We start from the raw sequence: 17,575 nt of genomic DNA on the forward strand, positions 1-17,575 counted from the left end.
TATGCTTTTTGTTTATGAGCTGTACCAATAATTGGACTTTTTTCTCTTAAAGTTTCAAGGATCATACAAAGAATTCCTGTAGCTATTCTCTGTATGTGTGTATTTGTGCGTGTGTGTAGATATCTATGTATATATAATTTTTTTCTGAACTGTTTGAGAATAAATTATTTAGGAAGAAGTAAGTTACTCTGGAGTATTTTATTCTGTATTTCTTGAAAACAAAGATACTAATATTTTCTTATATAATCATAATGTAATTATCAAAATAGGTAATTAATTTTCCTTTTTAATTTTCTATTTTTCTTTTATTAGTCATATAGGAAGATACTGTGATATATGTAAATATCTTGTTACCAGTTTTTAGCATCTGTGGTAGGTAGAATACTATTGTCCCCCCTGCCCCCACATCCGCCTCCATGTCTTTGTCCTAATCCCTGGAACTTGTGAATATGTTAGGTTACATGGAAAAGGGGAATTAAAATTCCAAATGGAATTAAGGCTGCTAAGAAAAGGAGATTACTATGCATTATCTGGATAGGCCAGTCCTTAGCTTAGCTGTAGACAGGAGACCTAACTGAGGGTATTTCTCCCTTTTTTCTTTTCTGTTATTTTTCTTCTCTTCTTTTCTTTCTCCCTCTTCTCCACCCTCCCCCCATCCAAGTCGTCTCTCTTTTTTCCTTTAAAAGTATATAGTGTATAGAAAAACTAACCAAAAAAAAAGAAAAGAAAAGAAAGTAAAAGTGTATAGTATAAGCATATTTATAGGCTGACGGTAAGGAACTACTAGAGAGGTTGAAAATACAGAAGGAGGGGAGTAAATAGCATCACTAATAGACTAGAAGATGGGAATAAGAGAACACAGCTGGAGGGATAAGCTTTAAATATATGAAGCCATGCTATCCTTTAAGAGGAAATGTATAGCAATGGGTAAGTGAAAGTGTATAACCAGGTGGGAGAGGGTTAGGTAGTTGAAGCAGTCTGATGGCTTTTTTTTTTTTTAATTGATACATGAGTTAACTTCATCTGCCCAAGAGTGAGTTTGGGCAAGAGACTTGAAAAAAGATGAAGGTTTGTAGTAGTTGACCAAGGATAAGTAAAAGAATTGATGAGTAGTTTTGAGAACCTGAGAATGGACTTAATTGAGCCAATTCTTCAGTTTAGCATTTTTCTCCACCTGATTTTTTCCATATGAAGAAGTTGAATTGAATTGTGTTGAAATTGAATTGAATTTAAGATTGGAGGTTTGCAGGAGTTATGGGGTGAAGGAGTAAAGGGGAGATTGGAGTTAGGGGTGCTAGTGAGAAGGCAGTGAAGTGATTGGTGGTTTGTAGTATGTGAGGAAGAGGAGGAAGTGTGGGCAGGAAGAAACTGATAGACTCAGTAAAGTGGAGGAATGGGGCACTGACTGAATGCTTTGATAAAGTCAAAGAATTGGTGACGGAGAAGAGGTAATGGCCAATCATCAGAAAATCTAGAAACAATAAATGCTGGAGAGGGTGTGGAGAAAAGGGAACCCTCCTGCACTGTTGGTGGGAATGTAAATTGGTACAGCCACTATGGAGAACAATATGGAGGTTCCTTAAAAAACTAAAAATAGAACTGCCATATGACCCAGCAATCTCACTACTGGGCATATACCCTGAGAAAACCCTAATTCAAAAAGATACATGTACCACAATGTTCACTGCAGCACTATTTACAATTGCCAGGACATGGAAGCAACTGAAATGTCCATCGACAGATGAATGGATAAAGAAGATATGGTACATATATACAATGGAATATTACTCAGCCATAAAAAGGAACAAAATTGAGTTATTTGTAATGAGGTGGATGGACCTAGAGTCTGTCATACAGAGTGAAGTAAGTCAGAAAGAGAAAAACAAATACCGTATGCTAATGCATGTATATGGAATCTAGAAAAACGGTACTGATGAACCTAGTGGCAGGGCAGGAATAAAGACGCAGCATGGAGAACGGACTTGAGGACATGGGGGTGGGGGAAGGGGAAGCTGGGATGAAGTGAGAGAGTAGCATTGACATACACATACACTACCAAATGTAAAATTGATAGCCAGTGGGAAACAGCTGCATAGCACAGGGAGATCAGCTCGATGCTTTGTGACGACCTAGAGGGGTGGGATAAGGAGGATGGGAGGGAGGCTCAAGAGGGAGGGGATATGGGGATATATGTATACATATAGCTGATTCACTTTGTTGTACAGCAGAAACTAACAGAACATTGTAAAGCAATTATACTCCAATAAAGATGTAAAAAAAAAAAAAAAAGTAATGGCCAGAGATCAGTGTATATGGTTTCAGAAATGGAGCAAGTTTGAGTGATGCCAAGGTCCAGGTTTTGGCCACTCGAATGGATTATTGAAGTGGGGTGAATGCAACGGTATTTATTTAGGGGAAGAGTAGGTGAGTGTGTACATTATTTAGTTTGTGCTTTGAAATTGCCCAGGATACTGGCAAGATTTATGTTGGTGAGGTAGAAGGATCTCAGAACTTAAATCCTCATTGAATATGGAGAGTGAGGATGTAATAGGTTCGATAAGGAACATTGGAGGCTAGATAGCATACTTCTCAAAGAGAAGGGGATTTTACACAGAGGTAGATGACTGATAGCCTGGAACTGGCAATAGGGGAGCTAGGAGAATACTGACCTCACCTCTCTCTGTTGTGTGTGTTGGGTGCTGGAGAAAGGGCCACATTGGTTTGATGGGGTATTGTAGAGCAAGTAGTGTTTTAGCAAGAGAAACTAGACTTCATACTACTAATGACCAGGAGGTGCAAGACTGTAGAATTTCTTTTTGTAATGAAAGCATGAGAGTTTCAGAGAGCCCAGTAGAACTGATTGGGAAGGATGAAAGAAACAGGATGATCGATTGAAGATGTTGGTGGGATATTGAGACAGTAGTTTCAAGACTGTTAATGGGGTCCCTTTGTAATGTACAGATCATCAAACCATAATATTTGCTTAATTTTGAATGTTAGAAAAGCATATAGAAAATATTAGTAAAATTATTGAAATGTAATACATTTAGAAATGATAAAGAAATATGGCTTCATCATTTTAAATTAGTAAAAACTAAAAATATTATTTCTGACTTGCGTGTAATAATGTGTCCACTGGGTGTCAGTGTGGCTTCATATTTAGTTGCACAAATAAATATAGGAGCTTTGTGTTTGTGGAGTCAATGTTATACAGGTCTTCTCCCTGCTTATTTTTCTTTTTTGCAGCAAATTTTGCTGATATTGTTTTCTGTTTATTTTTAGATATAGTTATTTATCACCACTGCAAATAAAGCAGATACCTATCCCTAAGCTGGCTGCTCCAAACTGTCTTGTTGTTACTTGGGTGACGAATAGACAGAAGCACCTACGTTTTGTTAAGGAAGAGCTTTACCCTTCTTGGTCTGTGGAGATAGTTGCTGAATGGCACTGGGTAAAAGTAAGTTTAGAAGTTAACGTATTTGTTAACTTTATTTGTTAATAAGGTGTGACATACAAGTCACATAAAGGTAGCATCCACTTTTTAATGCGTAACATGTCACCGCTCTACTCCTTCAACATGGTCTAATTAAAATGTTTACTTTGCTGCTAAGTACCTTTGTCTTCTTATTCTCAAGACTTTTTACCTATTTGTTCTGTATATTTTTGTAGTAGAATTCCAAACTGATGGCCTTCAGAAATCACTCGGAGATATCAGGATGACATTTTAAAAAGCTCTGATGTCTGTAGTTTAAGAAACAACAAACAAAAACTTTGGGGGATTTGTCCATCACTAAACATAGAAATTGTCTTACTGTTCATCTTCTTCCTCTTTACTCATCCAAAATTTCAGCTGCCCTTTGTGACTTCTGTCCTTCTTTCTTTTTTCTTCTCCTTCCTCCCTCCCTCCCTTCCTTCCTTCCTTCTTTCTTTTTTTCTTATGTTTCTGGGGATGAGAGGGAGATAGCAAAGAAACCTACCGTGGAAGAGTTGGGAAAATGCTAGAAGCAAGGACCTTTTATACTTTAAATCTTAACTTAGTTCCTCAGTGCCTGTTTTTGAAAGAAATGATTCCAACTCTTGTATTGGTTGAATGATCTTTAATATCTTTGCTTGGTATAAAAATACCAAAAAATACAAAAATATAAGGCATCAGTTCAGAGTGCATTGGACATCCTTTTAAAGATACATTGTCTACCAGGTGAATTCCACAAAAGCCCTCCTAAATTTTAAAAAGGTAAACCAGGTTATTATGGGTTGAATGTTTAACATTTATATAATATTTATATAACTGTATATTCATTTAGACACAGGTTCTACTTTTATGTGCTTTGTGTACTTTGTAGTGTACTGGAATATCTTCTAAAAGCTGTGTACATTATTTATTTGCACCTATTTTGTGAGACTTGGCAAACAAACACTTATAGTTGTGTCTTTGCTTTTACAGCTGTGCTTTGGGCTTAGCTTTGGTTGATTTGCTGTAGGACCATAACAGGAATATAAAACTCCATTCCACTCTGTCTATTATGGCAGTTCTTTTATAATCAGTGACTGGGGCCAAAGTCACAAAAAGGTTACCTTCTGAAATCAAAACCAGTAAAATGTTAATACATGAAAACTAACACTGTTCATTTCTGGTAGTAATCAGTTCTATGAGATGGTATGATATGACTATAGCTTAAAACAAAAATATGTTTTATGAAATACTTATTAGGTAATTGAACATATTGTTATATCAGAAGGAGTAATCTGCATTGGGTATAAAGGATGTCCAAAGAATAAGAATTTGCCAGTGTTTATACAGTGCTGTGTGGAATAGATGCTGTTTCTCGTGGGCCCTAGAGGTGATAAAAGGACTTTACTGATTTGGTTTTTTAGGTACCTCGACATAGGGTAAAGGGTTCCACAGAGAATAGATATGAATATTCTGATAGTGAAAATATTTTCTTCCATGCTTAATTAATGAATTGATGTTATTATTATAAATTGTGTTTTGAGTTTGATTAGCTAAAGTGAGTCTTTGGGAGTCTGATCACTCCAGGATGAAATGATAAGATCGAATTTCTGGATTTATAATGCCAAGAAATTGGACCACGTATTGTCTATCTCATCAATCCCTGAGCTTCTTTCATTATTAATTTTAGCTCTGACAGTATTTAATGACATTGTTTCCTATAAGTAAAGGAAAATACTTTATTGTAATCGACTTAGTCACATTGCCAGTAATAGGTAAATGTTATTTGAACAAATAAATGAATTAATGATGGCATGGTTTCCAATAATAAATTTTAATGAAAAATAGAGGTTTTTGTGTGCAAGATGATAAAGTGATATTTAAAATTTTTAGTCCTTCATAGCTGCCTTGTCCATTATGGTAGTCACTAGCAGTATGTAGCTCTTCAGCACTTGAAATGTGACTAGTCCAAATTGAGATGTGCTAAATGTAAAATGTAAGTGTTTTGGATTTAAAAGACTTAGTATGAAAGAAAGAATATAACATACCTCAATAATTTTTTGAATTGATTACATATTGAAATGGTAATATTTTAGATATGTTAGGTTAAATTAAAAATAATTAAAAATTATTTAAAACTTAAAATACAATTAAAATTAATTTTGCCTCTTTCTTTTTGCTTTTTTAAATGTTGGTACTAGAAAATCTAAATTACATGTGTGGCTTAAATTTGTGGCCCACATTATATTTTTATTGGACTGCAGTAGCCTTGAGGTTTAATACTTCTTTTTCTTTGGTGGAAATCGTATAGTGGTAGGAAAAAAAACCCAATCCTTTTCCTGGATATTTACAGATGTATGGGTTGTTTTTGTTTTTGACTCCTTTTTATCAGATCACCAGTTCAGGAGAGTTTGTGTTCCCATTAGATTCTCCACACAAAAAGCCTTACGAAGGTCTTATACTGGGAAGAGTTCGAGAAAAAGCTGCTTTACCATTAAGGTAGGAAAGGTGATTTTTCAAAATTGTATAAATGTATTAATTTTAAGGCTTTTAAAAGTTATTAACACAGTGATCATTAGTTTTTGTTAATTTTTACATATTTGAAAATCTGGAAATGGCCGAGATGAGAAAAGTGTGAATGGTATGGCACATGAAATTTTATATTATCTTTTGCTTTATCTAATGTGTAAGAGTCATTATTGTAGAAAAGGAAACTATCTGAAATTTCTTAATACTTAGGTTGTTGATTTCCATTATTTCTATTCTTAAATTTATTATAAATTCAGATACTATTGGAAAGGTGAAAAAAAATCAAGGCAACTGTGGCTTATATGTAAAAAATTGTCCTTTAAAATATAATTTATGTTGTTGTTCTGTTTTAATAGGAATGCAGATGTAAAAGAGCTCCCCATTCCAGATCACAAGTTAATTGTCAGTGTGCCCTGTACGCTTCACTCACATAAGCCACCTCTTGCTGGTATGTTTTTATAAAATAGTTACGACTTCTGTGAAATTGACAAAAGGGTTGAATGTATTGATGGTATTTGAATAGTCTAGAAATTTGGAAATTAAATCAGATATATGTTATTTTAATTAATATTCTAAAATCATATAGCAGAATTTATGAAATAGAGAATAGATTTTTTTTTTTTTGCTACAGAAAGCTTTATTGTTTCCAATTGGTCCGTAGCTTGGGAGAGGGCTCCAGGCAGTTACATAGCTGCCTAGTGGCAGCAGGGAGAGGCTCAGGCAGAGACCCTGAGACCAGGAGATGGAGACGGGCCCTCAAGGGCCGCTGGGCTTGAAGGCTACTGGTCCTAAGTACTTGCCCAGCCCTGGCTGGGGGCTGGCCAGCCTGAGGAGGTTGGTCAGGTGGTCTTGAGTCTCACCTCCTCATCCAGGAGGTGGCTCCGCAGGAAGGCACAGAGATGGTCTGTGTGGGCAGAACCCAGGGCATGCAAATCCAAAAGGGCCTGGTTCAGGTTCTTCTCCAGGCCCATGGCAGCTTCTGTGGCGTCCAGGGCTTTGCCCCACTCATCTTGGGGCGGCTTCGGCGTGTCCCGGAAGAGGGCGCTGCTGCCACGGTGGTTTTGCATCTTGGAGAGGTGCTGGGCCAACCCGCTGAAGGAGGCAGGGCCCTGGCCCTCCAGAGCCGCGTTGTGGCGCTCGGAGCAGAAGCCCAGAGAGAGGTAGGTGTAGCAGGCCTGCGGATGCAGGTCCACCAGGCGGGTGACCACACCCTCCACTTGGGTGGAATAATTCTCACGAATCTGGGAGGTCATCGTGGGTGGCACTAAGGAGCTGACCGCAAAAGCGGTGTTGCCTGGTCCCGGAGGTCGCAACTGGAAAGGAGTCTGGAGGGTGGTTGGTGGTTGGAAAAGGGTCTGTTATGTTAAAATGCTGTTGAAGTGGAGACGGAGCCGCGTGACCACCCAGCGCACCCGTGCAGATTAGTCTTACATTACCTCAGCCTTTCCTCTTCGCCATTTTTTAGTTTCCCCTTACTAACCGGGTTGTTATCCCATCACTGCCCTCAGCAGAATGAAGACTGATGATGCATGTAAGGCCTAGTTCTGCTAGGTGCTTTATTGTCCTGTCAGGGTTCTATCCCTTGCTGGTTCTAAAGCCAAGAGCGCAGAAAGCAGTCAGAGAGATGGTTAGAATTCCCTTGATAGTTGGTAGACACTCTCAGTTTTATGTTGAGGTAGTGTTGCTTTTCTGAACCATTGGAAAGGTAATTGCTGCAGCCTGCAATTCTTACTAGTCTTAATGCTTTAGTATAATGTCCATCATTTAATGAAACTAAGCAGCAAGGAATAATGGAAAGCTTTAGCTTTTCAGATTGACTAACATGAGTTTGAATCCTGGTTCTGCTGCTTGAGCAAGTTACTCTAATAATTTTCTAATAATTTTCCTCACCTCAAAGTCAACATTTGAAGGGCGAATAATGATATTTAATCTTTCAGAGTTGTGAGGATTGGTTATATTTGAAATTCTGTAGCATATAGTAGAAGATCAGTAAATGCTAAATTTTTCAAGTGAAAGAATTAAAAAAATAGGAATGTAATAGGGATAGAAATATGAGAGATACTGAATTTGACATTCAAAGTTTACTATTAAAATTTTTTCTTTAGAAATATATATTTTATTAATTTGGTGGTCCTGGCTTAAATAAACCAAAACTTTCAAGCTGCCACTCAGGAAGACTACAGGCTATCAGCTTATCACCTGATTTTGCAGGATGTGGGATAGTTCATGAGCTAGGATACATAGGAAGGTGAATTCAAATTCTGAAGAGAATGTTTATTGGTAGCATTTAAGATTTCTGTTATCTTAAATTGCTTATACAGAGAGTCTTTAGTGTTAATTCATTTGAGAAATGTTCAGATGTCTACCTGTTGATCCATTCTTTGACTTAGAGGGATTCTCAGTGAATAATTGCCTGTAAACTTTGGACTGTTATAGATTCTTTAATGCATTAAACATTTGACTTAAATGAAAAGTTAAGCTGTACTGTTCTTTGAGAAAAAAATTATGTTTGCCACCAGTTATACTCATTGGAGGAAATCTAATTTGTATTCTTCTCATTTGAATTTTCTTTATCATTTGGTGAGTACCAAAGCTTAATTTAGGGTTTGTCTTTGGGCTTATTTTTTTACTTTTAAAAATCCAAGAGCCAGACCCAAAAAACCTTTCATTCCCAAATGATAGGTAAACTATTTCTTAATTCATTTTACATAGATTATGTTTAAAGAGTAGTCTTAAGATATAAGATTTTATAAAATAGTGAATAAAATTAGTCTTTTATTAATACTAATAAAAATTAGTACATATTATGGCCTGTACTTACGAAGTGCAGTTCTGCTGTATTCCCAGTAGAGAGCAGCACAAACACATTTTTAGCATTGAGAGTATTTAAAAAGAAAAGTTAGATTTTGGGGGGGAAAATTTTGTGTGACTCAATATATGTTATTCTTATGTTTTGGTTAAGTACTGGTAGACAAGAAGTATTTATAATCCTTTATTTTTGAGTTCATGTTACTGGATAGCGAGTGCCTGTATTTTGGATATAGAGCCACACAAAGCCATCAGAAAGCAACTTTCAGATTTCTGCAGTATATTTTACTCTGAAGTGAGAGAGTGGCATGGACATACATACACTACCAAATGTAAAATAGCTAGCTAGTGGGAAGCAGCTGCATAGCACAGAGAGATCAGCTCAGTGCTTTGTGTCCACCTAGAGGGGTGGGATAGGGAGGGTGGGAGGGAGGTGCAAGAGGGAGGGGATATTAAGATATATGTATACATGTAGCTGATTCACTTTGTGATACAGCAGAAACTAACACAACGTTGTAAAGCAATTATACTCCAATAAAGATGTTAAAAAATAAATAAAAATAAATAGAATAGTATTTTACTCTGAATCATAACCCTAGGATTTGGGATAATACATGTTCTCTATATAATGCTTAGAACTTTTACATGTAAATGTTCTTAAACTGCTTTATGCCAATTCACAAAATGAAATGTTCTCTCTTTTGCTTCTAGAAACACCAAGTTTTTTTTTCTTTTAAAAAGTTTTAATTTGTTATTTCTACTGCAAAATGTAAAAAACACCAAATTGGAAGCATATTCTGTTTCAAAATGAGACATTTACTCTTTTTAAGTTTTGAAATTTCTTCCTATAGACTGAAACATAAGCCAACAATAGCTTTGGCTTACAACCTAACATAAATGTATAATATTTTAAGTTTAAAGATTGAAGGTAGGAAAATCATGAAATAAAAGTATTTGAATGAAAATTTTGTTTTTCATATTGTACCTTAGAGGAATTTCTTCTCCTTTTTGCTACTTTACTCGCAACAATTTGTATCTGAACAGTTATAGTTTGATGAGATTCTATGCACTGACGTTTGAGCCACTTTTCCCCCAGCCATGCCCTTTTCTCCCAAGCAGAAGGGGAATGATGGGCTATGTATGAATTACTTCCTCTCCATTGGTTACAAGTATGTTCTACTAATGCCAGATGTTATATAATTATTTATATATATGTCATACTCGTATTTAAATTTATACATTTGAATTTGTTTTTTTAAAATTGAGATAATTGACATATAACATTGTATTAGTTTCAGGTGTACAACATAATGATTCAAGATATATATACATATTCACTGATCACAATAAGCCTATACATAGTCACAAAATTTTTTTCCTGTGATGAGAACTTTTTAAGATCTTGCATTTTCTTTTAAATTGATATTTAAAATTAGTAAGAATAAAATATTTCCATTAATTTGCCTCTATTTCTTTTGCTTTGTTTTGAAATTAAACATATGTGGTTAACATTACAAAAACATTACTCCTTGATTTTCTGTGTTTCTCAACTAGAAAGGAAAAAAGCCATGCAGAAATGTGTTCCATTGATAAAGTAGAAGGTGATAAATGGGTTTAGGTTTTATGTATTTTTCCATTCCAAGTACCTGGCCATCTTTTTCTATTAGCTTGTGAACTCTTAGAAGACATGGATATCTATTTCTTTTGTTAAGTCCCATAGCACTTATAATGGGTGCTCAGAAATAGTAAACATTAAAAAAAAAAAATCTATTTATTTATCTAGGCTGTGCCAGGTCTTAGTTGTGGCATGCAGGCTTCTTAGTTGCGGCATGCATGCAGGATCTAGTTCCCCGACCAGGGATCAAACCTGGGCTCCCTGCATTGGGAGCACAGAGTCTTACCCACTGGACCACCAGGGAAGTCCCTCAGGAATAGTAAACATTATTGACTGGCTGATTCCAGTTTAGACTCCAGTTTAAAATTCCAAAATAGACTTGCTAATATCTTTGTACCAAAGAACTGAACAGGCAGAAACAAGAAAACAAAACCTTGCCTTCAGTATAACCTTAGACCACATTAAAAGTGAATTGAGGCCAGTAAGGCATTGAATTCATGGGGCAAAAATGGAAAAGTGATACAAAAGTTTATTGTTCTAAGACTCTGGGGAAATTTTTCTCACTCAACTTTAATAGCATTTAATTATATACTTATGAAAGGACTAGAAGTCTCATGTAAGCATCACCTAGAAGCTATCAAAGCCCAGATTTGAGTTTGGTGAGTTATAGACAATGAATACTTTAAATTCTTTGATTTTTGATAATCAGGACCAGTGCTTTCAGACAAATAAACAATTATTTTGCTGTGAGAGCATCTGAAGAACATGAAATATACATTTTAAAATATATTATCTTTTACATCTAACCTATATCAAGTATTTCTAAGGAACCCTTATCATTGCTAAAGGGAATTTGATGGGTTTCTTCCAAGCTCAATCTTTTATAGCAATTAAGAACTATATTTTGCCAGTTCCAGTGACTTTTCATCCCTGAATCGTTATTTTCATACTCAGTTCCTGTCGTAGAATATACATATATCAAAAAAATATAGCTAAGCAGCAACGTGATCAAGGTTAAATTGATTTAAATATTTGTCATTCAAATGAGCATGTGCTTTAAAAAAAAGCTTCTACGGTATTCTCGTTTTTTCTGTTAGTGTAGATCACAGCTATTTAGCCAAGGAATAGATGAGATGTCATTTTCCTAACAAAATATAATTTTCAGTAGTTATGAGTACATTGAATAAGGAATACTTAACTGTGGAAATAATATGGTGAAATTTTAGGTAAAGAAAGATCTGTAATTTGGAAGTGAAGGAGTGTTCTCAGTACTACCAAGTTATAGCTGAGGAGGTAGAGTTATTTGTTAGATATATGTTGTGAATATTTCTCTGTGTTTCCAACTCTTACACTAAAGTATGTTTTTGCAGAGACTTATGTTTTATCTTAGTTTTTAAAGTGGGTTGTCTTTGTATTGTTCCTATAGACTTTTTTTCATGCATGGATTACATTTATTAAAAAATAAATTAAGTTAGTACTCAGGAGCTATGTCAGCATTATTGGAAGACTGAAAAGTCACCAGTGTGGGTGTTAAAATCCTCATTTCTTATCTACAAATGAAAACTGATAAATCAGGACTATTGAAAGTTCTGATGGTATTGTTCCCAATCTCAAGGGTGTTTATTTTAAATGACTTTCTAACTATAAATAGTAAAGCCTGTGATGAAATCCTTGAAATTAACTTGCCTTTTTTTTTTTTAAGGAAACATCCCTGCTTTTCTCCTCTTTACTGCTAAAAGAAATTGATTCCTTCCTTAATAATAATTTTTGTGTTGTTTTCTCTTTTTTTTTCTGGACAGAGGTTCTAAAAGACTATATCAAGCCAGAGGGGGAATGTTTGGAATTGTTTGCTCGAAATTTACAGCCAGGTTGGACTAGTTGGGGCAATGAAGTCCTCAAATTTCAACATGTGGATTATTTTGTTGCCCTGGAGTCTAAAAGTTGACTATGTTCTTAAAATTGTGTTTTTCTTCAGTTTTTCCTCACTCCTTCTGCCTTCATTCTAATAGATTTTTCCTATTTATTACCAACCAATATGCTTAGAGATGTAAACAGGACTGGGTTTTTCAGCAAAATGATTAGAAGTGACTAGCTGTCATATAATTTTGAGATGAATTTTACTTCAGTTGCACTAGTATTTCACATTATTCTGAGCTCTACAAATAAAGAGGTAAGCAGTTAGAATGATGGCAAGACTTTGTTACTGAAAAAGTTTAGAAAGCATGCACTATGGACCTGAAGTCACAATTCTATGTATGGGTGTGTTTTGTTTGGCCCATATGGTGTTGTAAAAAAAATTGGAGCCATCATTCTAAAAAATCAGGAAATTTCACATAATAAGTCCATATTTCTTCCTTTCTTTAAACATCAGAAACTCTGGCTACACTGTGGCCTGTGTTCTTTCCTGGCATCAGTCTATGGGACCCAGTGGTAGCAGCTCATTTGGGAAGGGCCATGTACTCTCCAGTTTACCACAGTAACCTTTGTCCCATGCCACTCACTTATATTGTCTACCTGACCCTTGTACAACCTGAATTTAGAACGTCTAGTATACTGCTACATTCTGGAAAATGTATTCAAAGACCTGCTAAGTACTGCATCATTGTTCTGAGTTCATGAAACATTTTTTGGAGGGTTTTAAATTTCATTCAGGGTCACTTTTCAATGTCAGAAAGTAAACACTGCTTGGACTTAATTGATACTTATAGAACATTCCATCCAAAAGCAGCAGAATACACATTCTTCTCAAGCACGCATGGAACATTCTCCAGGATAGATCACATGCTGGGCCACAAAGCAAACCTTGGTAAATTTAAGAAAATTGAAATCATATCAAGCATCTTTTCCAACCACACCACTATGAGATTAGAAATCAGCTACAAGGAAAAAACTGTAGAAAACAGAGACATGGGACTTCCCTGGTGGTGCAGTGGTTAAGAATCCACCTGCCAATGCAGGGGACATGGGTTCGAGCCCCGGTCCGGGAAGATCCCACATGCTGTGGAGCAACTAAGCCCATGTGCCACAACTACTGAGCCTGCATTCTAGAGCCCATGAGCTGCAACTACTGAGCCTGTGTGCCACAACTACTGAAGCCCGATCGCCTAGAGCCAGTGCTCCGCAACAAGAGAAGCCACCACAATGAGAAGCCTGTGTGCTGCAACGAAGAGTAGCCCCTGCTCACTGCAACAAGAGAAAGCCTGCATGAAGCAACGAGGACCCAACACAGCCAAAAATAAATAAATAAATATTTGAAAATAAAAAACCCCACAAACATGTGGAGGTTGAACAGTGTTACTAAACAACCAATGGATCACCTAAGAGGAAATAAAAAAATACTTAGAGACAAATGAAAACAAAAACACGACAATACAAAACCTTCGGGATACAGTAAAAGCAATTCTAAGAGGGAAGTTTATAGCAATACAGTCTTACCTCAGGAAACGAAAACTCTCAACTAAACAACATAACCTTACACCTAAAGCAACTAGAGAAAAAAGAACAAACAAAACCCAAAGTTAGTAGAAGGAAAGAAATCATAAAATCAGAGCAGAAATAAATAGAGATGAACAAAACAATAGAAAAGATAAGTGAAACTAAAAGCTTGTTCTTTGAAAAGATAAACAAAATTGATAAACCTTTAGATTCATCAAGAAAAAAGGGAAAGGGCTCAAATCAATAAAATTAGAAGTGAAAAAGGAGAAGTTACAACTGACACCACAGAAATACAAAGGAATCATAAGAGACTACTACAAGCAACTATATGCCAATGAAATGGACAACCTGGAAGAAATGGACAAATTCTTAGAAAGGTACAATCTTTCAAGACTAACCCACCGAAGAACAGAACAATCACAGACCGATATGAACAGACCAATCACAAGTACTGAAATTGAAACTGTGATTAAAAAACTTCCAACAAACAAAAGTGCAGGACCAGATGAATTCTATCTATCACAGGTGAATTCTGTCAAACATTTAGAAAAGAGTTAACACTTATCCTGAAACTATTCCAAAAAATTACAGAGTCAGGAAAACTCCCAAACTCATTCTGTGAGGCCACCATCACCCTGATACCAAAACCAGACAAAGATACTACAAAAAAGAAAATTACAGGTCAATATCATTGATGAACATAGATACAAAAATCCTCAAGAAAATACTGGCAAACCTAATCCAACAATATGTTAAAGGGTTCATACACCATGGTCAAGTGCGATTTATCCTAGGGATGCAAGGATTTTTCAATATCCTCAAATCAATTAGTGTGGTACACCACATCAACAAATTGCAGAATAAAAACCACGTGATCATCTCAATAGATGGAGAAAAAGCTTTCGACAAAATTCAACACCCATCTATGATAAAAACTCTCCAGAAAGTGGGCATAGAGGGAACCTACCTCAACATAATACAGGCTATATATGACAAACCCACAGCTAACATCATACTTAGTGGTGATAACCTGGCAGCATTTCCTCTAAGATCAGTGAGATCAGGCTGACAGCATTTCCTCCAAGATCAGGAACAAGACAAGGATGTTCACTCTCACCACTTTTATTCAACATAGTTTTGGAAGTCCTAGCCATGGCAATCAGAGAAGAAAAAAAAACAAAAAACAAAAGAAATCCAAATTGGAAAAGAAGTGAAACTGTCACTGTTTGCAGAAAATCCTAAAGATGCTACCAGAAAACTACTAGAGTTCCTCCATGAATTTGGTAAGGTTGCAGGATACAAAATTAATACACAGAAATCTCTTGCATCTCTATACACTAACAATGAAAGATTGGAAAGAGAAATTAAGGAAACAATCCCATTTGCCATTGCATCAAAATAATAAAATACCTAGGAAACAAAAGGCCTGTACTCTGAAAACTATAAGATGCTGATGAAAGAAATGGAATATATGATACAAACAGATGGAAAGATATACTGTGTTCTTGGATTGGAAAAATCAGTATTGTCAAAATGGCTATACTACCCAAGGCAACTACAGGTTCAATGCAATCCCTATCAAATTACCAATGGAATTTTTCACGGAACTAGAACAAAAATTTTAAAATTTGTCTGGAAACACAAAAGACCCCTAATAGCCGAAATAATTCCGAGAAAGAAAAATGGAGCTGGAGGCACCAGGCTCCCTGACTTCAAACTATACTACAAAGCTGGAGTAATCAAAACAGTATGGTGCTGGCACAAAAACAGAAATATAGATTAATGGAACAAGATAGAATGCCTAGAAATAAACCCATGCACCTATGGTCAATTGATCTACGACAAAGGAGGCAAGAATATACAATGGAGAAAAGACAGTCTCTTCAATAACTGGTGCTGGGAAAACAGCTACATGGAAAAGAATGAAATAAGAACATTCTCTAACACTATACACAAAAATAAACTCAAAATGGATTAAAGGCCTAAATGTAAGACCAGATACTATAAAACTCTTAGAGGAAAACATAGGCAGAACACTCTGACATAAATTATAGAAATATCTTTTTGTATCCACCTCCTAGAGTAATGAAAATTAAAACAAAAATACACAAATGGGGCCTAATTAAACTTAAAAGCTTTTTCACAGCAAAGGAAACCATAAACAAAATGAAAAGATAACCCACAGAAAGGGAGAACATATTTGCAAACGAAGTGACCGACAAGGGATTAATCTCCAGAATATACAAACAGCTCATGCAGCTCAATATCAAAAAAACAAAAACAATCCAATCAAAAAATTGGCAGAAGATCTAAATAGACATTTCTCCAAAGAAGACATACAGATGGCCAAAAAACACATGAAAAGATGCCCAACTTTGCTAATTATTAGAGAAACGCAAATAAAAGCTACAATGAGGTATCACCTCACACTGGTCAGAATGGCCATCATCAAAAAGTCTACAAACAATAAATGCTGGAGAGGGTGTGGAGAAAAGGGAACCCTCCTATGCTGTTGGTGGGAATGTAAATTGGTACAACCACTATGGAGGACAGTGTGGAAGTTTCCTTAAAAAACTAAAAAAATTAATAGAACTACCATGTGATCCAGCAATCCCACTCCTGGGCATATATCTGGAGAAAACCGTAATTCAAAAAGATAACATGCACCCCAGTGTTCATTGCAGCACTGTTTACAATAGCCAAGACATGGAAGCAGCCTAAGTGTCCATCGACAGAGGAATGGATAAAGATGTGGTACATATATACAGTGGAATGTTCCTCAGCCATTAAAAAGAATGAGATAATGCCATTTGCAGCAACATGGATGGACCTAGAGATTATCATACTAACTGAAGTAAAGTGGACAGAGAAAGACAAATATCATATGATATCACTTACATGTGGACTCTAAAAAGATGATACAAATGAACTTATTTACAAAACAGAAAGACTCATTGTTTTCAAAAACAAATTTATGGTTACCAAAGGAGAAAGGTAGGGGGAGGGATAAATTAGGAATTTGGGATTAAGAGATACACACTACTATATATAAAATAGATAATCAACAAGGACCTACTGTCTAGCACAGGGGACTATACTCAGTGTTCTGTAATAATCTATATTGGGAAAGAATCTGAAAAAGAATGGATATGTACATATATAACTGAACAACTTTGCTATACACCTGAAAGTAATACAGCATTGCAAATCAACTATATCCCAATATAAAATAAAAATTAAATTAGAAAATAAAAATAAAGAAAAAAAAAGAAAGTAACTACTGCTTATGATTGTGAAAAAATTTTTAATATTATTTCCAGATTTTCTACAAATAATTTGTTTACTAAATAAAATATTTTTACTGAAATGGTTCTTTGAAAAACATGCTGATTTATTATATATAAGCTTTAAAATTTTTTTGAGGTATACTATTCACATAATAAAATTCTCCAATTATCAGTGTCGAATTCAATGAGTTTTGAAAGCATACATATATATCTACCACCATAATCATGACATAGAACATTTCCTTCATCCCCCAAAATTGATGTGTCCCTTTACAGTCAATCCCATCCTCCCACCCTTGGCCCTTGGCAAATGATTTGTTTTGTATCATTAGTTTTGCTTTCTTAGAATTTCATATAAATGGAATCATAGAATATGTAATCTATTGTGTTTGGCCTTTCACTTAGCGTTTTGAGAAAAGAGTTTATTTACAGATTTTCTACAAATATTTA

General features: G+C 35.5%; 1 protein-coding gene across 5 annotated transcripts in view; it reads left to right on the forward strand.

Moving 5' to 3' along the window:
• The window catches only part of METTL4 (methyltransferase 4, N6-adenosine), a 473,984-nt gene that overhangs the window by 14,803 nt on the left and 441,606 nt on the right, over nucleotides 1-17,575 (forward strand). For 3 of the 5 annotated variants that reach the window (XM_059894453.1, XM_059894454.1, XM_059894455.1), the window contains exons 6-9: nucleotides 3,283-3,457; nucleotides 5,844-5,950; nucleotides 6,337-6,428; nucleotides 12,203-17,127. In XM_059894453.1, coding sequence (XP_059750436.1) covers nucleotides 3,283-3,457; nucleotides 5,844-5,950; nucleotides 6,337-6,428; nucleotides 12,203-12,348 — 520 coding nt within the window. In that variant the 3' untranslated portion in view covers nucleotides 12,349-17,127. Of the gene's footprint in view, nucleotides 1-3,282; nucleotides 3,458-5,843; nucleotides 5,951-6,336; nucleotides 6,429-12,202; nucleotides 17,128-17,575 lie in introns of those variants that run through there. The other 2 variants (XR_009497264.1, XR_009497265.1) reach the window with 1 other exon arrangement.

This window comes from Balaenoptera ricei, chromosome 14 (genome assembly GCF_028023285.1).
Source record: "Balaenoptera ricei isolate mBalRic1 chromosome 14, mBalRic1.hap2, whole genome shotgun sequence".
In the NCBI taxonomy this organism is placed as follows: domain Eukaryota; kingdom Metazoa; phylum Chordata; class Mammalia; order Artiodactyla; family Balaenopteridae; genus Balaenoptera; species Balaenoptera ricei.